This window comes from Falco punctatus, assembly GCF_963210335.1.
Source record: "Falco punctatus genome assembly, chromosome: 8".
Classification (NCBI taxonomy): Eukaryota; Metazoa; Chordata; class Aves; order Falconiformes; family Falconidae; genus Falco; species Falco punctatus.
The window spans coordinates 15036229-15062551 of NC_137588.1; the positions used below are offsets into that span (position 1 = coordinate 15036229).

Genomic DNA, 26323 nt, shown 5'->3' on the forward strand with positions numbered 1-26323 from the left:
TGGTGCAAACTGAAGCACTTGCCCTTCAAACAGGTCCCACTATAAATTAAGATACCTGACCGCCTAACAAAGCAGTTTACTGCTCAAGGATATTTATTTATATCAAACTGATTTTAGATATAGCTGTTACAACCTGATAGAGGGAAAAACCCAAAACCCTATAGGAAAAGCAATGCAGAAAGGACAAAGTCCAGTTTTCAGAAAACATGATTCCCCAGTGATTTCAGGCACCTTGTAAATTGATCAGTCTGGAACTGAGCAGTAGTAAAAAGTTCCAGCACCCTGTGATTACTTTACTTCTGCTTCCACAGACACTCTCTGATAAGGTCAAACATTTCAATCAGTCTTTAAAAGATTGGGAAACGTGACACTTTCTGAGATTAATTGATATAAATTACACTTCTCAAACTAAACCAACATTTGTGTTCCCAGGCCAAAGTTTAACACGAAGTGAGAGTTCCTACACCAATATTTAAACAAAGTCACTTCTAATGGTATGAGGCTAACATCTAGAGTGTTACCTTTGACCTGTGGGACAAAGGAGGAAACTTATAGCAGAACAGCAGAAAGGAAGCCAGATCTATCTATTTTGTGAAGATTTAAGCCTATTTTGAAATAAGCTGCTGAAATTATTACTCAATCTTAGTCATCAAGCCTGCAATCGTAGTTTTAAAAATGACTAATTTAAACCAGCACTAAGAAAATAAAAGGATGGAAAAAGTTCCTATTAAGCTTTCTGGGTTTTTTTCACTAATTCAAAGCTCTGAGTTCTTTACATGCGAATGCAGAAATAAATTCCCTCATATCTATCGTTTTATTCATAAATATTTTCTTTTTTAAAAAGCGATATGTCATTTTTATGCATCAAGTTTTAGCCTGAACACATTTTTACAAACACTCATATAAGCTGCATTTTAAAGATTGCTTTAAGTGTTATTGGGGAATTAATTTAGGCTATTGCAACAACAAGGAAGATCATTATTGTAAAAGAAAAGTCAAGCCAAGGCAACAAAGAAAAATACATTTCAATTCCACCAATTTAACTTGCAATTAACAAACAACTTATATGAAATGCTTTGTTTGTGTGTGCTTTTACTTATCTGTGAACATCAAGACTAAGAAAGCTAGATTTTTAAGAAAATAACCTGGAAAAAGGATTATCTTTTTGCTAGTAACGACATTGCTTTTGTACACCTACCCACACTCTGATCAGTGAATCTTACATGCTTGAGATATTTATGAGCTCTCTTTATTGCTAACACTACCACCACCAAACTGCCCAGCAGCAGCTCTAATTTAAGATGCTTTAAATATTGTTGCCATGGGTGACACATGAACATGGAGTAAGGCAAAGCTCTGCTAATAAAAAGGCTTTCACAGCATTTCAGTCCTTGCTCATAAGTAAAGTTAAAATTTATGGCTTTTAAAATACTGGATCTGAGAGAGGTCAGGTTAAATGGCTGCTAGTAATAAAAGGAATCAATATGCCACAGCATCTAAAGCAGCCAGCGAACTAAATAAACACTTCATCCAAATCCACTTGGCCCTGAATTAAAAGAACATAAAATACTGTATTTATTTTGTTTGCCCTCCACCAGTCTGTGGTTTGCATCACTACATCCACTAGAATCCTACACAGAGCAAGCAAACATATGTTGGCCAAGTAGCAATTAAACTGTATGTCAAGGCTAGGAGCAATTAACTGGGCATTAACCTTATCAGGGAACCACTTCTGGATTAGCCAACTACAAACAGGCAAACATCTCAGTCTGGGAAGATTCTGCAACGTGTATTTACAAAAGCTTCAGAGGACTCAGACTTTCTGTCTCAGGCACATACAGAGTAAATGAGCCATTTCCAACAACAAACCTTTACTCATAAACCCTGAACAAAACCAGAATCACCTTTTCCAGTGATCAGTGTGCCCTATTAGCAAAGAAATGCAGGACGATTTGTTCCTTGCAGCACTTTAAAACAAAGCAGACCAAAAGAAGTACTCAACTCACACCTTTTGCTCCTAACCTACACTTCATTAAGTTTACAGATTGATTTCCATAAGTTATGAAACCCCTTTTTTTTTTCTATTTGTACATATTTAAATAGAAAGTGCACAGGTTAATTTTCAGTTTAAGAAATTAATGCATATTCTTCTTGATTTTGCCAGAAAATAACCTGTAAAAAAGGTGCATATACACCTGTAATCAATCTATCAATACATGCACACAGAGGCCATTCACAAAGGCATGCATATTTTTGAAATTGCTTTGTTCAAGAGTTTAATAACATTTGTCTTGAAACAATTCTGAAAAGTTGATGTCAAAATCCAACTCTTGAATGGGAATATGCCAAATTCTGTCAAACCTACTATTAACTACAAGAAGCATTTATTTGGCAAGCTTTGATGCAAAAACCCTACAGAATTTGAAAGGATTATGTAGGTTTTCAGCAAAAGTCCTCAGCAAAGGCTCTTCTATATTTCCTAGTGAGATTTTAAAGATCATTTGAATGCTTAAAAATTTGATAACAGTATTTTATTATAGACTTGTCACATCTGAATCCATTGTTACAGTATATATTGGGTCTTTAATCTAGCTTTATTTTACATGCTTTAATTTCCCTACTTCCCCATCCCTTAAACTATGCTCTGTACTGAAACTTCTTTGGTCTCATTCCAGAGATGAGGATTGTTTTTGGAAAAATAAACAAGCAAACAAACAAACCCCCTCAAAGAATATACCTCCCTCTTGCCATATCTGAATAATTGAGGAGTGGGAAAACTATATTCTTCCAGCCAGGTAATATTATTATTTATTTTTTTACCCCCTTTTCACCAATAACTTGAAAAGGAGTGAAAGGAAACCTTTCAAGCTTTATGTACAAGTAAGCTGTGAACTAGGTCCTTTGCTACAGCTTTTAGGGAAGGAAAGTTTAATTTTCATGTCTAGGTTATTTCCTCTAACATTAGTTGGATCTGGGTAAACTTGGCAGCAAACTTGTACCTAAAGTAGAGGAACAGAAATACATATGCACTCGTGTAAGTACATGAGCATACAATGATGTTCCATGTGCACATTTTCAGCAAGGACAGTGATCCCATCTATCAACACACCAGAAGCTAGAAAGGAATATTCCATACATGCCCCTCAGCCTACACGTTTCAGTTGCAGAGTTTAATAAGAAACTCAAGAAGGCAGAAGGTCATGTCAGCAGAGAAAACGTAAGTAAAATAAAGACTTCAGTATTGAGAACAATTATTTTGTAGGTCTTAAAACATGGAAAATATTTTGATGACTTTCTTCCACAAAACTGAATCCTTAGAAAAATCACAGGCAATTCATGGCACAAATGGCAAGGAATTTTCCTTGTGAACAGCTGCAGCAAATGATTTTGCTAAACTGTTCTGTATGTGCAAAGACTCACACCCAATGACATCTGGCTGTCTTCTGGGTTTTTAACAGACGTGATTCACAACTGAGTTACAATCCCAGCCTTGCTTAAAAAGAAAGCAAAAATACTACTTTAGTTATACTGGTTAGCTCTGAGACCTAGTCTATACGATTCACTGCTTTACACTTTACACTTGTTCGGGCGTGTATAGTACAACCCTTCCTTAAGACATTTACAGCTCCCTTGCTAGACATATCATGATGTGTTGTTTTAATGAAAAGTTTAAAAAAACCGAAACAACTGGCAAGGATGTGAACAAGATATCACATAAAGCTGGTTTCACAAACCTGTATTTTTGGAAAACTTGTTACATTCTTAGACGTTTACCAAATGTGGACCTAGCTTTCAATACCCGCCATAGAATAGGGAACCTCCCCAGATCTCTTGTTTCCCCCGCAGCAGTTTTTAGTATCCTAAAATTGTTACTCTATTAATTACCGAGTTATGAGTTTAGGATCTTTCCAGTATGCAGTTTTGCATCGCTACAATATGTTTAAATGGCAAATTAGAAAACCTACTGGAATTGTTGCATGGAACGACTTAGAATGTGATTTAACTGTAGTAGCAAATGAATAGAAACTTCTCTTGATTTATTTTAATCCATTTTTCTTGCCTATGTGCAAATGACATTACCTTGTTCCCTTTCACTTGCCCAATAAAGGAGCAGATACAAATATGCTCCCAAACATAATATGGTACCAGACCGCAGAAATGTAGGGTCAAAGAAGCAAAGGTCATTCCAATTCTTCTTGGTGACATCCCTTATCAACCAATGGGGACATTTCTGGAGAACCTAGTCAAATCCTAAATTATGATCTAAATTTCCTAATATATCCAGTATTAACAGGATGGTAAGCAGCAGGTACAGTGATTCTGCAACCAAGATAACTTGATACAGGTTAAGCACAATCAAATGACACCTTAATATGGACAAATCCAAGGTGGCTTGTCTTTGAAAAATAAAGGTTTCTTCTAAGCTGGGCTCAATGTTGTTGGAAAACACATGGTTCTGGCTCAGTGGCTTCACAGAGTCTTGAAGCATGGACCAGAGTCCAGCTACAATTAGATCATGATGCACTTGGATAATCAGACTTTTAATCACCTGTACAGTACCATGGATCAGGTGCAATACTCAGTGCCCAATTTGATCCGTTTCAGCTACACATGGTGGTTGCATCCTTGGATGGAATTTCAAAGGCAACTTTTCTACAAGAACAGGCAGTTATTTCAAAGAGACAGCAATCCAATCAAAATAAATCAGTACAATGAAACATTCTAAATTAATACTAAAATGCAATCTTTGGCTGAAACAGGGTCCTAAAGCAACTGATAGGACTTTTAGGACTCTTACTATAAGATCAAAGCCTAAGTGTGCTCAGAGTAAAAGGGACTCTAGAACTGGAACAGGTAGGTTCATTTTCAGTCTGGCTCAAGCCTGGGGACCAAATCCTCAGCTGGAGTAAATCAACAGTTTTCCACTGCCTGCCAGCTGAGTATCTGTATTTTGATCACTGTACTCTATTGGCACTATACTTTGCCATTACACATAATGGTCCACAGTCAGACAACATTAACTCCTTTTATGTTGTTACAGCACAAGTGTCAGATGTTAGTAAGTTCAGCCTGTGATAGATTCAAAGTAGTGATTTGTAGGTGAAAAAAAGCTCTTTATTATTACAGCAATCCAGAGACCATATTAAGTTACCCCCCAGTCCTGCTAAAGGGTAAGAAGAAATGAATGTGTTTATATACTTTTCAGTAAGAATCTGTTTACTCTTTCAAAGCTCTGTTTTTACTTGAAGGAATCAAAGGTCTGGGAAGTAATAGCTTTAGAAATATAAACAATACAAAGATGCATCATCATAGATTATCAATAGTTTTGAAATATTACTTCACACTTTGAGCACATCATCATGTGATGTTTCTGAGGCAAAAGCATCTCTGCTAACTGCAGCTTACAGGGTAGTTTGTTGCAGTGTTTCCCCCTGTCCAGATTAAAAAAAAAAAATAAAATAAAATTTTGGAAGCCACTTATCTACTTTACAGTAAAATTTCACTGTACTCTTTAACTAGTTCTATGGCATTTAAAAAAGAAATTAACAAGTAGTTACATATTTTTAAAAGAACACTTTCAAGTAGTGTGTTTTGATTTGGTTTTTTTCTTATTTTAAGTAACAGTTTCCTGTTACATAGATGTAACCCATCCAAAATATGATGGACAATGCTAACTTCTGAAATACTGATCTGCAGATCCTTAATTACAGTTTAGGTTTTGCTTGAGACTGACAACTGACCTTAGTAGGGCCTGACCTCTAGCCAGAACACCTTCAGGGAGACTAATTATATTAATGAGCAAAGCAGGAGTTACTGTTGATCATCAACCAACCAGGAAATGAAGCTGTGTACAAAGAAATGCTGTCAGATATACAGCACAACTAAATAAAAGGAAAATGTATTCTTGTTAACTCTTTTCTGTTATGCTAATTTGAGAGTTAGCAGGTATAAAGTTTTCAAATTTTAACATGATACTGCAATTGACATACTGCTGTTTAATACCCTGAATCATTTGCAAGCATAAACGTCTTCCTTTCCGGTAATCTCATTTTGAATTTTCTATTTGGCTTATTTAATAGTAAAAGGATAGCGCATCAATCTTTTTTTTGCCCTCAAAACTCAGATACTGTCCATAAACACAGTTTACTCACACATGCAGGCAAATATATTTGGATACCTATACAGTCATACAACAAAGAGGTATAAAACTTCATCCTTTGCAATCATGCCGCTTCTCAGCTGCATTTCTAATTTCTAAATGCTATGACAATATAAAAATTAGGTACTACTACTTCCATTACCAGCCCTTCAATAGATTTTTAAAACTAAATAACAAATATCACTAATCTTGAAATTATAAGCTTTTGCTCCACCTACAATAACAGCCAGCCTCATAAACATTAAGAAGAAATGTACACAAACATTTTGAATAATTTGAAGGATATTAAGTTGCTCTGCCACATTTTCTTTAGCAATATCAGAGCATCTTATTTTGCTTTTTTACAGTGGTTAGTGCTGCATTTAACTTTTTCAAGTTGACCAACTGTATAAATAGCTTTCATGTTCAATGATTACCAATGATTACAAAAAATTCCTGGCTTCAGTACGATTATACTAACTTTTTGTTTCTTCTGTATCAAAAGTGAACACTTGCATCTGTATTCTGCATTGCATCCTGTTTTTTGTCATATATTTTTGCCTTCTTTAGTCTTCCTCTGACTGTGGGCCAGTATTTTCTTCACGGTTAAGAGGGAAATTTGGTTAATCTGTGAAATGCATGCCATTCCATTTCCTCAAGAAGATAATGCAAAACAAGCCATAATGTGGCTGGGTATAGACTTGTGACAATCAATTACTTCAATACTTACATAATAAAATTTATATATTAAAAGTTCATGCATATTATCATGCGGTTAATCAGAGCTGCTTGGCAGCTTCTTCCCCTCAACCTTTAACGAGTATATCAATCCTTATATTGGACAGTGATATGTACTATGGAATTTACTTCAAGAGCAGAAAACTAAAATCAGATTTTGAAACGTTGGGGTTAATGTTCATAGAATAAAAAAATGTGATGGCTCTTCTACCATGTGCTTAATTGGCCCCCCTGTGAAAAAGCAGTCCCACAGGAAGAAGCAGGAAGCTACTAGTTGGGTTCATATTTTGCTGTAAGAGAAAAAGAAAGTAACGGGCAATCAGTCATAATTTCTCTTCAGAGCAACAACCCTGATAAACATTTTCGTGAATAATTTTTTCTGATGTGGTTACTAAGTGTTTACATGTGTTCAAAGGGAAGCATGAAAACTCCAGAGAAGTGAAATCTATTGAAGATTAGCAGATACATAGAAACTGTTCTTGCCTTCGCTCTTTAAATTCCTGAATATTTGAAGGCAAGGAGAGCTCTTGGAGACACAAGATATAAACTTGTCATATCTTTGTATTTCTTATTAGGCATTAGCATTTGGTGGTCTCAGAAAGAGGACAGAGGCTATATAGACTTTTTGTCTGATCCAGTATGACTAGTGTTACCTTCTTGGGATGTGGTACAGATGAAAGGTGTACAGAACAACAAACAAAAAAACCAAAATAAATATGACACTGTTTCCTGTTCCTATCAGTTCTTTATTACTTGCATTATGAAAGTGCAAAGAACCTCTCTAATCACGCGCCAAAACCCCACTGCACTTGTAATCAAACAGAATAATACTTGGTACCTCTACTAATTTTTCATCAAACCTACCTGTATTTCTGCGATATCGGCTCTCTTTTGAATGGCAGGACTACAGATCTCTGTTTCGGCAGTAATTTATTTATGATTTGTCAACACTTTGTAAAGTACAGTTCATCTCCTGCTATATTCCTTTTATGCACCTATGCCTCAAGTGTTTTCTATTTTAAACATAAAACCCAGATGTTTTGGCACAACATTAATTTACTCAGATTTCACATTCAGATGAACTTTAATTGTTAAGTACAGTATTTCAAATGAATATTGTATGCACCGGCCCATAACAGAGCTAATAACAAGTTCCTTCCTCATCTTTTAAAGACTACGTTAGTGGTTCATTTCTTCTGAACAGCAATCTAGAAAAGCTAAACGCAGAATTTCCTTATGTTCTCTTAAACTGGTTTTGCTATTTGTTTATTTCAAGTCAGTTCTGACAGAACAGTCTCTTCTTGCTTAGATGCTGTTTCACAGAATGGGTTAATTTTTCTCAAAATAGATTATAAAACTCCCCCAACAACTCTTAAATCTGTTTTAGTGCAGAAGCCCTCTGATTTGGAGTTGGTGCTTTGTGGCAGCTTTAGCACAGTTTTATTGCTGACTCTTGTTCTTCAGATGTTTGTGCTTTTAACTCTTAAGGAAGACAAATGATATTCCTCTATGGTAAAGCACATTACAAACATACTACCTTCTAGTTCATTCAGTTTGATCTAAACCAGCTATTCTGAGTAAGAGCTAATATTTACATTATCTTATACCATATGACTTAGTTTTTAATCACTAGGTTTTCTTAGTCTGATTAAGCAATTAAACTGTTGAACTGAAAACTACAGGCAATTAATTTATGTGAAGGTCCTAAGAAATGCTGTTTGAAGTTTAGCAACAATCCTCTACCGAAGATAAGAAACACATGAAAGATCAAATTGCAAAAGCGTATTTTAGTATTAGTCCTTTTAGTATTGTTGGCCTTTTTGTTGTTCATTGATTCTATTTACTCCAGCAGTCATTCCTGGTTTCCATTTTCAAAAAATCACTAACAAAATGGGCTCTCTGTTCTGCTAGTGCAAATTACAGTGCAAGTGAAGACTCTTCATACGCTGTAAGTGTAACTTATCATTAAACTGGGAGAAGAATTAACTGCCTCGGCTTCTTTAGCTATAGAAACTTCCTTAAAAATGTTTAAGTTCCCTTCTTCTTTCAGTTTGGATCATAAAGTATTTGGTCTAACAAGACAGAAGGAAAGAGGTGGAGCTTTTAATGCCAAGTCACATAGGTCTGAAAGAAGTGTTGCAGAAACACTGTCACTGAGGTTTGAGGAACACTGAAATGAGCAGTACTACCTGCAAGGTAAATGCTTAAAACATACAACGGCAGAGTTCACTCTATATTTGATCATTTTACTGTTTCTTTTGCTCTAGGTCAGTATCAGAAGATTCTTGCATCTCCAGTTGACAAGAAGTACTAAACATAAAAAAGGGTGTCAGAACGTCGCCAAGATTGCCCTTAAAAAAACCCAAACAACAACCTACAAAGAAGTCCCAAGAAAACCCAAGGGAAGAGGGTTGTGTTGATCTGCATATACGATGCTGAGAAGCTGGTTTTTTTTTCATCAAATGGTGGTTACGTGAACGTGTTATTTTGGTTTGAAGCGATCAAGTATATACCCACATCCCTTATCACTAAATATTCACTAGCTACCTTTACTTTCTACGATGCTTTGGCATCTTGCTGGGTGAAGGAGCAGTATGAAAGGCAGGTAAGCTAATCACCGACACATACTGCTGTGCTGACTGGTGAGTGCTCAGGTCAGAATTTTAAAAGATTCCTTGTGGGCTCTTCCATGAGGGGAAAAAGGGTAGGAAAGGAAGAGGGAAACCAGGCAACCGGAGTCCATATAGGGATAGGGGTTTAAAAAATATTAAGTACTTGCTCTCAGAAAATGAATGCCTTAAGGTTTCAACTTCAGTCTTGTGCCCCATAACTAATGATCCCCCATTTTTTGCATAATATATGAGATATTTAATCTTTTTACACTATCACTCTATATTGCTCCAAATCCAGAGATTTAGGCCCAGCACTCGCTACTTACAGTCAAAGTGATTCTTTAAAGCATATGTGGTTTATGGACTGACTACAGCAGGATCTTTCCCACACAGTGTTTGCTGTATTAATAAAGAAGCATTTTTACTTGTTTACACATACAGTAATACTGTATCTACTACATACTAAATAAAAAGCATAATTTATTTGCATTTTCTTGTCTGATTCTCTAAAAAGGCTCATAAAATTTTAATGAAAGTGGTTAAAGCAACAAACAATGTATCAAAATTATATGCAAAAAATGACCTTAAAAGAATACTATTAACATTGCAAAGTAAAGTGCTTAGGCTTGGAGAATGCCACAGCAGAGGTGTCTATTATTAACTTATCTCTCTTTATGCACCCATTGTAATAGACCTTCATTTTACATCCAAAATACATTATGACAATTTTATTTACAAAACTCCAGCTTCCCTCTTTCAGGAAAGATCTACAAATATTTTCTTCCACATGTACAACAATTACCTTCCTTTCCTAACACACACGTTAGTATCTGCTCTGAATCAGCTTTAAACAGTCTTCAATGCATCTTTCTCTGAAACATCTTAATAGTAACATTTTTTTAACAAACACTAATGACATCATTTTAAGATAAACATGTACTATCTGTGTCACAGAGACAAGGAACTAAAACAGAAGGTGAAGATCAATTCAGGTTCCCACCTCTTGTGCAAACCTACCATCCAGCTCACAGCACTGGGCTCCCAGCACTATTGTCACCAACTCTGGTTGCAGCCTGAATACATTCAGCACTTCTGCAAACCAGCACACATGCAGGTGTCGGGCACCGACAAAGTGAAGAACTCTGTCTCACTGCATGCGGTTCAAAGACACGTCCCTGTCCCCAGCTATTCTGAGGTATAGGCAGAGCTAGAAAATAATTTTTAGCAGCACTGAATGGGTAGCAAACAGACGATATTTCTTTTTCCCTGAAATCATCTACACATGATCACATCCTCCAACCGGAATAAACCAAGCAGCTACACACCTTACACCTTCAACACTAAATGAGGTGATGGTTGGGCCTTACACAACAGCAAGATCCCTCTTGTGCTCTGAAAGTCTTTGGGAAGAATTAGGTTTTGATTATATAGTCTCACACCATCAGCATTCTCAAAAAGGGTCTGAGTTGGCTTTGCAGACATCCTTACAGCTAGTGTTGCCTACTCCAGACTCCTCAAACCTTTAAACTTACATTCTTTTAAGCTGGTATATACAGTTTCCTAGGTGTGGGGTTTTGGTGAGGGTCTTTTTCAGTCTGTTTTAAAGAAAACCAGAGTTTTCTTTACTGCAAGGCTGGCTGCCACCCTTTTCTTTCCCATGTGTTTTCCAGATCCACTGTTCCAGAACAAGACAAGCTAGTCTCCCCCTCTGTCACTTATATCACCCTTTCCCACACTGCATCTTCTCACCTAACCACATGCCCAATCTCCCTTTTTTTTCCCCCATCCCCAGCATCCTCTTCCAGCTGCTCCCCGCCCCCACTAGCCTGCTATCTTCCAAGCCTCTAGCCATAAATTCTTACTTTGTCCTCTCCTAAACAAAAACAAATATCAGAGTTATTTTAGGCGACAGTAAAAGAACAACCTCTGTCAAAAAAGCAAATAAAGCCCCAGTTTCAATTGACACTTGAATGGAAAGTTTTACTTCAAACAGCTCCAGTTTCACAGAATCTGTAATGGGATGTGTCACACATGACACTTAACAGGTGATAACAGCAACTACTGCACACTACACCAATACCTTATACACAAAAAGAGAAAAGAAAATGCAAACCATGAGTAAAGGAGAGCAAAGGTTTTTCCTGAGACTTAATGACTTACCCATACAGAATGGCTGTACAGATACCCACTACATGATGGCAGAAAAAGAATGACTGTAAGAAATAATTTTTTTTTTTATATATATGTATTTGCTCTTTTAGTATAAACTCAGACTGAGACTTATTCTTTGTAGCTATTTTTTGATGCACATTTCGGTAATAAGCACCAAGCTATTTGATGCAATGGCTGACAAAATTTCATCCTGCATGTCATACACATTTACGTATCTTTAAAATTAAAACCAGTATGCCATTTTTTAGACTAGAATTAAATTCTATAAGCATCAATTGAACAATTTTGTCTTTTTGTTTTCAGAATTAGGCATCTGAGCAGATTATAAAGCAATAAAAAGAGAGTCATCTGAATAACTATACTGTACTGGATTTCTCTTTTAGAACATCTCTGTTTGTCAATATCAGTATTACAACTGGCAACCAAAAAACCAATCCCTTTTTTGAACACAGGAATTTATGCCAACTGCAGATAGCAACAAAAAATTGTAATTACATGAAAAACCCAAACAAATCGATGCCAGATCCTCTGTTCTAGTCCTGCTGCACAGACAGGCTTGAAAACTGCCATTGCAAGTTGACATTTTTGTTTGTAACCTTTGTATGTGCAATCACCCTTCAGTAACAAATGCAAACTTGTAGTGCCAAGTTCTAGTTCCGTGCTGTTTGTACCTCAGTTTGCCAGGTCCTGACCACAGCACTGGAAGGGAACTGATCCCTATTTAAGCTTTCAGTGCAGCAGTCAGGGACTTGCTGCTATTATGGCACTAAGGAAACTCTCATTCTGAAATTGGGCAAACTGTAGAATTAGGGTCTGCCTCTCTCCAGTGAATTCCCTGCTTTGCCCTGAACCCACTATTCACACTAGACAAAACGGCTCCTTCCTACTCCCTTCAGTCTGTGAACTTAGGAAGCAAGCAACCTCAGAACAAAAGGAGATGGTCTCACAGGAAAAAAAAAAACAACCTGGTACTGAAACATACTGTACAAAGCAACTGTCCCCAGGACATGACTGTGCCCTGCATGCTCTCCTGCCCATGGTGGACAGAGGGGAACCATAAGCAAAACAGTAGGCAGAAGGCTCTGCATGAACTGGTACCAGAATGGCCAAAAAACCTCAATGAAATAAAGATTATGTAAATATAACTGTACTAAGTCTGCTAACGTCCTTGAAAATCTGGAGGTGAAGTTTGTGCTTGTAGGTCACAGATTTGCTCCCCTCCCAGACAGATATCCAATCCATAAAGGCTTCTTTTGGATATAGTCAGCTTGAAGACGAGGGAAAGAATAAAGAAAGTATTTTTACAACAGAAGGTGAATAACTAAAAGGGCAGGAATCAGTTACAGATTAGCCTCAGTATAGGTGTCAGACTACTTGGGGCGGGGTGGTGTGTGTGGGAATATCAGCATTTAAGTGTCTTTAAAAAAACCCAAACAAACATAAATAAATTTGGTCTTTTAACAATAGGGTTCTTCTGTGCGCTCACAGGGTTAAGATACCAATCATTATGTTTATTACTTGTAGATAAAACCAAAATGATTGGCAACTACATCACCCCATGCAAGACTAAATCAAAGCCAATGAGAAATTTCATCTATCAAGACATTAGGCAGAGGAAAGTGTAAACACTAGAGAAGCTGGTATGTTTTGAAAGGGCAGCATGGTGCCGTTGCCTGAGGTAGGAGGAAAGTACTCGCTGATAGTCGATGGTAATTCATGGAAGAGCTTTCTACTCTTCTATGAAATGCTTTCTATGTGGGTTGCCACTGCTATGTACAGAAAAACCCTGCCGCTCTGCTCTTAGGTCAGAAAAAAAGGATTTTAGTAGGATACTTAATTAGGAATGATATTCTGGGTACTTTTGGGGCACTGTGTAGCTAAGTAGTGAGTAGCATTGCTGTATTGAAGGACCTAGTAAAAATAATGCTGTTTCATAAGACATACAAATAGCAATGTAATTCTTTTCTTAAAAGTTAATTTCTGAACCATATTGCTCTGCACAGCTTTTATTACACAAAGATGTGCATTAATAAATAGCACCAGCAATCCATTTTATATAATAAAGCCTTATTTCAAATGTTATGGAAGGCAAAGACTGTACAAGAAACCATTTCGGAAGTGAGCTGGACTAGAAATATCAATTACTGGCAGCTACCTTCAAAATCCTTCTCAATGACACGGCAACACGATGGAACTTCAAAATAAAAAATGAAGGAGAAGAATCACTGTAAGTGGAGAATTATAAATGCTTCCATGTCTATATTCAAGCCTCAGCAGGTAATGCAACTGGCAAATACACAGTATTACAAAATTTGAAAACCCCCACAAAACCTAACAAACAAAAACTCAAACAAACCCACAACAGTTACATCTTCACTGGGGCTACATAATCTTTAACTTCGTCAACTAGTTTAAAAAAAGAAAAGTGTCCTCTTCCACTCTTCAGCCAGTAGCTCATTCAGTTCAATGCTTTTCTTTCTACATCTCATACTTCATACTCCAAAATATAAGTTAGAGGGCCAGATGTATTATCTGGGAAGTTTTCCAAATTCATTAACTCCTTGGCACCAATGACTCCAGGATACCCACTGCCAGCACTGAATATTATTCCCAGCAAAAAACCAGCTCCTGGAGGGAAAGGATTAATAAAATGAAGCATTTGGCAGTGGCTGTTGGTCTCTTTGGTCATAACAAGCAACTAAAGGAACCACAGTAGCTGCCAACACTGACCACAGCCAACTTTTCAGTACCTAGTACTCTGAAGGTCTTTCCTGAACATCTGCAGATCATTCACCACAAAGCTTGACAAACGCATAGGTACTGCTTGAAGGAACACAAACCCAGTAGAGAAAAGGCTGGCAGGAAGGCTGTGACTCCAGTGCTATCTGGAGGGTGGTAAACGTTACCCAGGGGTGTTAAAATTGCATTGGTGCTTTCTCCTCAACTACAGAAGATGTGGTCTGAGGCAACTGATTTTGCTTTCTGAAATGGATGCAGCCTGGCTGTCACCAACTAAAGGGCTGATGACTGAAGAGCCTTACAAGGCTCTAGAAATGCAGGAGACCTGATGGATCCACTTGCTGTTTTCATTTTTCTTCTTAGGGCTGAAGGGGAGTTCCATGAAGAAAACCAGCTTACTATCAGTCATGCGGGCACTTCCATGAGCCATCTGTTTAAGCTTCTCTGGTGATGGTGCCATCTGATGTAAAGATCAGCATACAGGCAGAGGTCCCCAGGATTTCAAACATTAAAAGTTGTTTTGCTGGCTGCTGTGCCTTACTTTGAATCTTCCAATAAAAAGCAAATCAGGTTCTTTCCATTCTTCAAACTTCACACTTACTGTTTCTTATTCTTTGATTAGGGTTAATGCCAGCTTTCTTGTTTTTTTGCCATCTCCAATGATTTCAAATTTAGTGATGATTCTTAGAGGCAGTGATGTTCCAGGATCCAGAGATGCCAAGATCTCAAGTATTAATAACCACTTCTGCAGAACTGAAGTATTTATTTTCCTGTGTGAAATTCTGCACTAACCCAGTTACACTGCTTCTGCTTTCGGAGAACGCTTTATTTCTGCCTGACGGAGTACTCCTCATATAGACATGCCCACCATATTTACAAGCCATCCTACCCTCACGTCAGAAACAACCTGGACTACAAGGCAGTAGGAAGCTCCAACTCAAAGCAGAAACTTTCAGCAAAGACATGAAATGCAGCAGGCTCAGCACAGACAGTCACAGGGAAAATTATCACCAGGTCTCAGGAAAAGAACGCGCGCCCCAAACTGCCTACAACTGATAACTCATACCAGCACCGTACCATCTTCTAGAGAGAGTATTTCAGCACGCAACAGATACAGACTTCTGCAGGCACGCCTCTCCTTTAGTCTACTGCAAGCTGACACAGACAATGTATTTACCACAGAAAGATGGCCACTTATTTAAAGCACCATCAGGCCTTATGGTAAGTGGATACATTCTTTACAACTCTTAAAAAGTCTGCGCTTAATTTCATACTACTTAAACATTCTGGGTTTTTTAATACTCTCTTGACTTGCTTCACTGAATTCTGCACAGAACAATATTCAGCACTACTGACCGGGGGAGAAATAGCAACTATGAAGTATGAACATCAAAATACACACCCCCTTCAGCCTCAGTTAATGTAACAATATGCCCAGAACCACTTCCAGAATTTAAAAGAACAGTAAAAAAAAAAAAAAAAAGGAGGTAGAAGGAATATGAATGTATAAGTACCTTGGCTGGAAAAAAATTCTTCTGTGTTGAATTTTTTTTTTTTTTCGTCCTAGTCACTTCCCCCACTTCTGTATCCTAAGGAAGCTATAACATTGGGTAACTACTGAGCATGAAATTTCCCAAGTCACATTAAACAAAGTTCCTGCCCCTTTCTCTGCTTGTGGAGTGAAGAATACTCCCCAAGGAAAAAGGCTGTTAGTTTGCAATCCCTGGATGCCAACAATTCATATTGGGCAACACATAATTCCCATATTGCTGAGATATGACGGAAAATAAGTAAACCCTTCATCTCTATTGTTTAGTTTTGAAGACTGCAGTTTGGTTACGTGCCAGACCAGGTCTTCTTCTCTGAGAAAAGGCCATCGTTACTGCCACGTGGACTTTCCACTCCAAGTTTACCCACATGTAAAAATGAGGGATTCCTGACACCCAGAATCACTCTCCAGCATCTTGCTCTAATAAAACTAATGTCACAGCTTTAGCAGGCATTTCCTTAGCTATGCGTTCACAGGAGTGCTCTGAACAGTTCCTATCTGCAGGAGCTCTTATTTCATGGGGGTCAAATTGAGATATCTATATTTGGTACACTTTTAGGGCACAAGCTTCCTTCACAGACAACAGGAATTTCGGGTAAGATATACGTGCACCTTTGTTCTTGAAGTGGGAACACAGAAAGGGTTTTGCTGTTGAAGCTAGGGTTGTTTTACTACACTGTTGTAGTACAGAAAATTCACATTTGCTGGGTGAGACAGAGCGAAATGAAAGCTTCTGCTCGACGTATGCTTTTACAGGGTCATTTGTTCTCTGGTTCAGTAGCTTTCTGTGATCAGCTGGATTGAAAGAAACCCTACCCAGTCCCTGTGGTTCTTCAGGAAAATTGTCCTTTCTGTCTGAGCTGCCTGTTCACTCCATCTGGCACTTAGGAAAGCTTCTCCTTGCTTGTCAGACTCAGCTGCTCAATCTTCTCTCACTCCTTAGGACAGGACCAGACCCAGAGCGTAGCAGTCCGAACAAAGCTAAAAGATAGCCATAGCCCCTTTACAGCAAGTAACATCACACAGTCAAAAATACACAAACCCAAGTTTCACTAGCATTAAACAAAACTCTCCGAAACTCACTTTCAGTTTAGTCTTCAGGACAAGACATAGAGACTCAAATTTGCTCCCCCCTACTGCCTGCCTTTCAGCACAAAGACATATCTGAAGATCTGCAAATCTTCTTTCATCCACGCTTTCCCCCTCAGATGTGCCTGTCTACCCCCTCCACCCCAGTCAACTTCCTTCAGCTCAGGCTGATCCCAGGATCAAAAACTGTCAGTTACAAAATCATTCTTCTCTTCCTCTGAACTTCCTTTCTCTTGCTCCCTTGGCTAAACCAGAAAAATACAATTCTTTTTTGTAGAATTATTTTTCTGCTAGGTTAGCTCCCCGCAACAGCTCATTATAAGAACAATAATGCTGGCATAGAGAGAAAAGGGGCAGAAACATGGGGCTAGGCATTTATGAATACAAGGGTATCACGGGATCCTCTTCAGGAGACAGGAAAACATTAAATCAACTATGCTATAAAACCTCAATCGCAGACCCTTGAATTTGCATCCGCGCCGCAGTTGGTCTACATTCAGCTCTGCTCTAGATGCTAAATCTCACACAAGAACACTGAGGGAAACTGGTTTCTCCTGCAAGTTTGTTATTGTTCTCAGCAGATCAGATCTATTCACTTTAATGACTGTAGTTCAAAGACAGATCTATGGACACTGCTCTCCCATATCTTAATACAATGGACACTAAGAGCCAGTCACAGAATACAAAGAATTCACAAAATCAAAGTGAATAAGTGATTTAAGAAAATATTCTTGCAATTTAAGGATGAGACAGCAGGGATGTTCTTCTTCAGTTTGCAGAGGCTTATTGCCATTTTTTATTTCTTGCTCCTGCCACTGGGAAAGTAATTTTATCCATTGCAAGTAAAAGAGTCTTTGAAGAAATAATAATTTTAAAAAACCAATGTAAGTTTGATATGTGAATTTAATAAGGATATGGTTTGACATGGCAGGTAAGGTGATTTAATATACAGCTGCACCTCAAAGCCACGGTTCTCACATCCATCCACTTACCAAGTTTCCCTTCTACTGGGCATGCAAGCTTGTCTCTCAAATGAGTGGTTCAAGGAAAAAACGCCCAGCACTAATCACTGTTGTCAGTCTTGTTTTAGTTTTAGGCTGGTTGAGCTCTCAACCATCTCACCAGTTAAGCTGTGGGACTGGAGTAAAACTAGTAATGGGAACCAGACAGCTGCGGGTAGGAAGTACAGTGACTAAGACTGCCTTTTTGACAACAAGCTTTTAGATCAACATCATAACATCAAACTGCACCATCAAGTGAGGGATTTTTATCAACAGATGACTTTCTCAGGACCCCACAAAAAGGGGGTCACAACAATCATCACCACACAGCTAATAAAGTCTTCAAAAACAAGGAAAAAAAAGCTGTCAAAGGAATAGTTACAGCTGGTGAGTTACTGGGGGCATAAAATTACTCAGAGCAAAAATGAGAGCTTTTTTCCCCTCCGTAGACGTGAACCATCTAACTTGGTTATCCACAGAGGACCTTAACAGCCACGTAGGCCTGGCAGGCAAGGGGGACTATGAAGACCACCAGCCTGGCATTCAAAAAAGATTTTGACCACACTGCTTTTCACTCAGATTCAACAATACAGCAAATTCTGTTAATTTAGAATAATTGTTTGAAGCACTGGAACTGACAACTGTCCAGCCTTCCTTTTCCTGAGTCAGCAAATAAAATCAAACTTCTTATGCAGAAATACATAGAATTTGATGGGGGGTGGGGGCGCATGCCGGGGAGGGGGATATATTACTGTATCAGTCACATTTTTAATAGCCTCTTAAAAATAATCAGTATCTGGTACTATCCAGCTTAAGCTTCTCTTGCTCAAAAACATACTAGAACTTGACAAGAGTTCTAATTTTGTTTACACCTTGTTTCATTACACTTTCCCATCTCTGACAAGTTAAAATACATGAAGTTCCAACAGAAAAATGAAAGTTTTTCCAACTAAACGTTCTTTATACTTCATGCTCTAAATAAGAGATGAAATTAGAAGAGCATTTTTCTCAACACTAATTCGTAAGGGTTAGCTCATGAAAGTTGGAGGCTCGAGATTTATTCCTACAGACTTCCAGATTTTGACCACTAAGACACAAAAAACCCCTGCACCTCAGCAGTTCAATAGTGTGCTGTCCTGTCCCACAGACTTGGTCACAGCATAGTTTTAGTTCTTTTGTGACAACACAGTGTTAAACAAGCCCCCCACCCCCCCAGCTCTAACCAATGTAGATGGTTAGAATGATCTGTAACACGGAAATGTTACACATTTAAAAAGAATACAAAACAAAAATCTTAAAAAAATAATGTCTATTAAAAGGGGTAATAAAGCCATAATGGCATAGAATACTAAGTAAATTAATGTACCATCTTAGCTGCACTAAATAAGCTGTGTTTGAAGATAAAAGTAAGAGTAGGCAGAGATTCAATGAAAGCTAAGCATTTTAACTTTTGGACTAGAAATCCTTATAAACTCCAACAATATCATAGATGGAATACAACATCTTTGACTTTAGACCTCACCAGACAGACATAAGTCTAGAAGAAAACATTAACTCTGTCAGTGACCTTGCAAGAAAAAGCAATCTTATTTTTTGTTTCTTAGCTACATGAATTGATTCAGATTCTCAGATGACAATTTTTTGGAGCTATATGGTCAAACGAACCCTTGGCTTGGAGAATCAAAATCAAAGTTGATGATGATGATAATCATAGCACTACCATCACAAGAAAGGAAGCATCCAGGCACAGAAACCCAAAGTGAAGGTAACAGTTAAAGAATGAAAATCTTGCAGAAATATTCCCAGCAATAAAGCATCAAACTTAACCCATAGCCTAACAATTCAAAGCTTAAAGAGGCACAGGTTATGGGTAATATGGTGTACTGAGGCATCATAGGAAGATACTTGTGATTGTTTTTGTGTCAAACTGAAACAGCACCAAGCACCACACTGGCTGAACGAAGGGGGAAAAAAAAAATAAATCACATAGCACAGCTTCTAGTGCCACCACAGTTTGCTCGCCTCCATTACCCAATCCATGACAGATAGGTTAGGTTGGGCTACATCGGTATTGCAAAGGTACGCTGCAGTCTGCAAAGGAGGCAATTCCTCTTCGCACTTGCAAGAATGATTGACGCAGCCAAGTATTACACTCTTATTATGAAAGAGAAATAAAATGAACTAAAATAAATCTTTGTTTCTCCTCTCACAGATGCAGAGACAAGCGTCAGATTCTATATGCCACACGCTTTCAGTCAGATAGCGGCAAGGTCCTTGTTTGGACAGGCACTTCTCTTGCATATGCGAGGCTGCTCAGCCATTTACATGAGTCTTTTCTACTGTGGATCTAGTTGCTACATAAATCCTTATGAACTCAGTACTAAGCACAATGCCTGCTTTGTAAAGCTCAGCTTTATTGACGTCTACAGCAATTTGTTTAATAAAGTTACAAGATCTGGCAAGAAGAGAACACCATTGCCCTACACACTTCTTTGACATGACTGTTACCTGCAGATCAAAAGCAAAACAGAAGCCAAACTTGCTACAATGGCACTGGTCTCAAACAAGCCTAGCAGCATCTGCTAAGCTTTCTGCAGTCCTTCCTAATACCCCTATTAACCCCCAAAATCCTCGATTCAAAGAAAGCCTTTTGTGCTACATAAGCGTGCATAAACCACTGGCTTTTGCTGGTGGTCCAACAGCTCAGCCTTTGCATGATTCCTCCGGTTAAAAAAAAAAAACACCAAAATTCAACACACTGGGTTCTGCCTGCACCACACCCTACTTTGTCGCTGCAAGAAACTAAGGTTATGTTTACATTTGCAAGTTTAGCAGTGCCTGGGCACACTCGAGTTTACTAGAATGTAATCAACTACACCATAAGTGTTACAACAGCTCTTCTGCTCTCACCAACACTTGCTAGAAATGGTTCAGGAGTTAGGCACAGCTTCCAGACGCAACCATCTTAGGCCATCTTAAAAGAGAGGCTCAGAGCACGGATGGGGATCATCCTGTGCTGCTCAGCCTTAAAGCCAAAGGGGACATTTGGCTTACACTTGTATAGATGTAACCTTAGCATCTCATACACCAGGGGTCCTCAAACTTTTTAACCAGGGGGCCGGCGCGGATGCAGTGGCAGGCAGTCATCTGCGGCTGCTTGGTTTCCCCCCCCCAACACCCAGCGGGGGGGAGGGGCAGGGGGGATCTGTAAATACTGGGGGCTGGATTGAAGACCCTGGGGGGCTGTATGTGGCCCGCGGCCCATAGTTTAAGGACCCCTGTTCATAGACTTATTTCACCTACCAATGCCAACTATAGCTTTCACAGCAGGCTGGAGAGCCTCTCCTGAAGGTAACAATGAAGCTTAATCTGTTACACTTTCCATACCTTATTCCAGTGGGTCATATAAAATCTACCAATAAACCTAACTTTTCAACTACTCCTGTGCCCTAAACCATGACCTTAACCCTCATCCTAGCCTTGACAAAACCTCAGTGAAATTGATTTAATGCAGAATACATCCTGGCATTAAAGGATGCTGAGATACACCAAGACCTTTACCCTACTTACTCCAAACTACTTCCAGTCCCAACCTGAATCCCAGTTTAATCACAACTCAGTTACTCATACACAAAGCAGTTCAGACTGGAGGTCTATGAGACATGTCAGCACTCAGACCTCATAAAACCCCTGACCTTGCAGGAGCTAGCTGTACCACCTACCTCTTCAGGCATTCTTTCCCAAAACAGTAATCCTACCCACAGGCTGAACAGTAACCTAGTACCCACACTGTCAGCGAAGTTAACAGTAAGGGGTAGAACTTGACCAGAAGCATCTTTCAGCCTCTCCCAACGGGCCATTTCCTACTCAGGTCCTAACCCTATCTCTTGCCACATAGCAGGAATCCAAATTCAGCTTGCTAACAGAGCCACCCCTGTATCATTCAATCTTGCCAGCACTAACCCATAGCCCAGTCACAAGTTCCTCACACACCAGCCAGCAAGAAAATACGATTTTCAAGTCATCTTGTCTCAAAACTGTCTTGAAACACAACCCCAGCCAAAAGCATAGCCTCGTGACATTAAAATAAAAATAGGAAAGCTTTTTTGCCCATTTTGCTAATTAATATGTCAGAGCTCATAAAGACTCATCAGCTTTTCTCCAGCACTGCATCATCTGAAAAAGCTGTGTCAGCAGAGACCTCAGCAGACAGTCAATACATACTAAAAGTGTTCTAAGCAGTAAATCAGAACACACACACAAAAAAAAAATCAGAAAAAATAAAAATACCTGCAAAGAATTCAGTACTTGATTTTAGTAATTGATATAAATCTCGTTATATTTGATGTACAACAGTCTTGCCATTCCTTATGAAGAGTATCCTCCTAGCTGTCCTGGAATCACTTTTCTAAAAAGCTAGGAGTTCACAAAAGACTGAGCTAAAGTTTGCTGATTTTTCATCTTTGTGAATTTTTAGGGATCTTCCCTGCTTTACAGTAGAGGCACCACTTGCTGCTCCTCATTCTCACTGTTGAAATTTGAGTTTAGGAAATGCGGACAGACCATTGCCGAGCACACAGGAAGGTTAGAGGGAACAAAATCCTCCTCAGAGGATTCAGAGAAGATGCCTTATACACACACACACACACTCTCTGAAGTCTGGCCTTTTCTGGAAAAAGCCAAGTAGGCTGCATCACTACAGCACTCCAGTGCTTCTGCCAATGGTATTGTGGAAAACATTTGCAATACCCGGAACACCTGTAAGCACTGCAGGAGTCTTCCATTCGGCAGCATGGAGGGCAGGCCAGCTACGAAAACCAGAATTCACAGATGCATTTCTGAGAGAGTGAAATACAGGAACAAGTCTCCAGTCATCTTCCCATTGAACATGCTTACAAGCTCAGGATGTGTCCAGACATGCTTCTAAAAATAAAATCTGCTTCTTAAGGAACACAAAAAAAGAACTGCTGTTTGTGGGTGCAATATATAAAAAAACAGATGGGGCTACAGCTACAGATCCTTCTAACGCCTTGGTCTTCTGCAGAATTGTGATAACGCTTTTTGAAATGAATACACTCTACTAACTGCTGCTGCTGCTCAGTAACATGCAATATGTGAGGGATACAGTAGCTATACCAAAATCTGAGACTAAATTGCTTGACGAGCCACTGCCCCAGAAGGAAGAGAAAGGATTTTCCTGAGAGAATTACTCAACTACATATTTCATAGAACAAGTCGTGTTGAAGGAAAGAAGGGATAATTGCATTGATTGTTAGTAGGTGATAATTAATTCTGTAGAGAAATATGTTTAATTTCCTGAAGTCTAGAATAGGATGGAAACTCATTCTGTAATGAGAAAATAACGGTGTTTTGCTCCCAGAGCAAGAAGCTGCAATACCTCCCTTAGCGTGGTCTTAGAAAAGGTACCTATAGGGAAGGCAGCACAATGAACGATGTGAAAACGAGAGTTCTGTGATGTGACTGAATGCCAGCAAAATGCATATACGATATATAATTTCAAAAAGCATACAGTAAAAAGGGACCAGAGGAAAACACCACCATGTTCTTGAACAAACCTTTAAAACAAATATTTGAATGGAACAATGAGAAAGTTGAAATGTCTCCTTACAAAGGGTTAGGAAATGGAACACAGAGAGGGGAGAAACATTTTTCAACAGTAATTGAGCAGTATTTACAGTGGACAGAACCAAGAAAAATCATTTACACTCCAACCTTCTCAGAAGTTACATAGCTCCTTTTATTCTGAAAGGGGGGGGGGGGGGAGGAAACAACTTGTAGGATCTTTTTATCTGTTGGCTACTGATTTTAGTCTATGTAAAAAGAATTTAAGTACATGTAAGAGGTCTATGAAGGATAAGTAAAGCAAACAAGCCAAAGTTCAATAAGCATGGGTCCACATTTTCATATAAAATTTGTAGGTGTCTTCAGATAGAAAACTTGTCAAAGCCATGGTTTTCAAGAACCTGGAGAACTGTGCAGAAGAAAGATCAAATGCTCCTAAAAATGGTATTATAAAGCTTACTGTACTTATAACAACTGATTGCCTAAGAATTACAATCTCACCAGGTTTCCCTCCAACATTCTTCCATACCTGGGAATTCCACTGATCTTTGGAAAACTGCATGACGTTGTAATGTTTATAGTAACTCTTCTGCACAGGAAAAACCCCAACAGCAACACCCCTAGCTTCTTCAAGTTGACAAGATAATTTCTTTGAAGCTTTCACATTCCCAAAACACAAAATTGAAAGAATTTTTTTTCCCCAGGAGTGATAATGTTACAAGACTTATGAACTACCCCCTGATTCAGAAAGAGAATCCAAGAAGTTCATGGACATAGGAAAGATGCCAGAGAAATTTTAAAAGAATTTGTCTACTAAGTTCAGGAAAAGGTCTTCAGATAAAGAAAATCCACACAAGAGAACTAAAGGAGGACACTCAGTTGCGCAGAGAAGGAATACCGTAAACAATCAGGAATCTCATAGCTGACCTTCCTTTACACGAATTCAGCTTTTTAGTTCTATCAAAGGAGTGGAAAAAGGCAACGTACAATCACGTTACAAAGGGGTAGCCTAAAACTTCAGGGTTTTCCAATAGCAGAAGAGAATGCCAAGTAACAAATAACAAAAACTTCTAGAAAGTTTAAGGTTTCTTATGTCAGCTTGTGAAAAAATTAGTGTCTTATGAGACATTTCCTTGAAAGTTCTTTTGATATAAGAACTGCAAGCTGTACAGTACCATGCTATGGTTCATGGACTTATTAAGTAGGTACAGTAATGACAGCAGTATGGACTAATTTCTTTTTGTTACTACAGCCTTAAAAGTTTAAGAAACAACAAATTATTTCTACTGCACAAGCACAATGAAAGAAAAAGCTCTGACATTCTTTTTTTAATCTGTAGAGGGTTTTTTTTAGTGTTACCTTCAATATTCCTGGTAATAGAAGTGAAACTCAGAGTAAGGAGAAAAAACAAATTATTTATATTCTTCAATACATATATTAAGTCTCCACACTCCGTAAGATATGTTGCACTTGCCCTTATTTGAAAGGGCATCATCTTCAGTGTGTAACACCCGCACTGAAAAATAGTTACAGCCCTTCCTGCAAATGACTCAGCTACATACACTGCCTGGCAAAGAACAATCCCTAATTCATCACCGTACAACCTGGAGTCAGTGCATACAAAGTAACGCCTTAATTTGCAACTCTTTCAGTCACTGCAGCTTCTGTAAGCTAATTTCATTTACTGCCCATACTACTTTCAAGTTGCTGATTTTTCCTCCAAAATAGGAAAACAGCTTACCCGATTTGTGTCCGGCCAACAAACCAACTTTGCTTTCATCTGCCACTGGAGGGGGGGAAAAAAAAAAAAAAAGAAAAAAAGAAAAAGACACAAAGATCAGACACTTATTTAAATTCACAAGCCTTTGAAACACTGTCAAATTATTTCAGACACATAGTATCCTAAATCTTTAAATTATAATTGTTTGTAAAAAGCCTTTTTTTTCCTAATCCACCTGGGGTGCTTCAAAGTCCAAATATCTGAATCAAAGCCCACTGAAACCAATAAAAGGACTACCAGCAGTCCTTGTGGGTTACAGATCAGGACCTCAGCACTTACACACGCAGAACCGAGTTGCCAGAAAAGCAATTGCATTTGTAAATAACTCATCTTGCCAGACAAATCACAGGGCATAGGAGAGTTGTAACATTTTCAGATCAAAGACCTCAACTGTAAAAAGAATCCAGATGTGGAAACCTTCCCATCTGCAAGACATCTCACTGACTCACAGGACCCTCTACAGACAAAGAAGTCTCCTGAAAACTGATTTTTTGGAAGGCTTATGCTTTTTTCTATGTTATGATTTATTTTATTTTACCTGTAAATTGTACCTTTGTAGCATTTCACATCTTTCTTTGTAAGATATTTACAGTAGCAACAGTTTGCAGACAGAGTAGTGGAAAAGCAAATTCTGAATGTAACAAAAATTGTAATATTTCTTCAGTAACTGTACTTCAGTTTATTATCATGTATCTCAAGAAACTAATTAAAATACTCTCCCAGAGGGCTGAGGGGAAGAACCAATCGCTATTTCTTAAAATGAACTCTATGCAAAGAAATGGTGCTAATGTAATGTTAGGGATGATAAAACAAGCACAGGAAATGAATGTTAGGGTTGAAAGCTTATCCTTCAACTCTGCCTGCCCAAGCAGTCCCTTATATTATGCCTTAAACCATGATCTCTTTATACGATAAAATAAA

The 26323-nt window shown here is 38.4% G+C and overlaps 1 protein-coding gene across 5 annotated transcripts in view; it reads right to left on the bottom strand.

The window, feature by feature from the left end:
• The window catches only part of PARD3B (par-3 family cell polarity regulator beta), a 412825-nt gene that overhangs the window by 149862 nt on the left and 236640 nt on the right, over nt 1-26323 (bottom strand). For 4 of the 5 annotated variants that reach the window (XM_080400254.1, XM_080400256.1, XM_080400253.1 and 1 more), the window contains one exon: nt 25364-25408. The exons of the other annotated variant lie outside the window; for it this stretch is intronic. In XM_080400254.1, coding sequence (XP_080256380.1) covers nt 25364-25408 — 45 coding nt within the window. The remainder of the gene's footprint in view (nt 1-25363; nt 25409-26323) is intronic. 5 annotated transcript variants of the gene reach the window in all.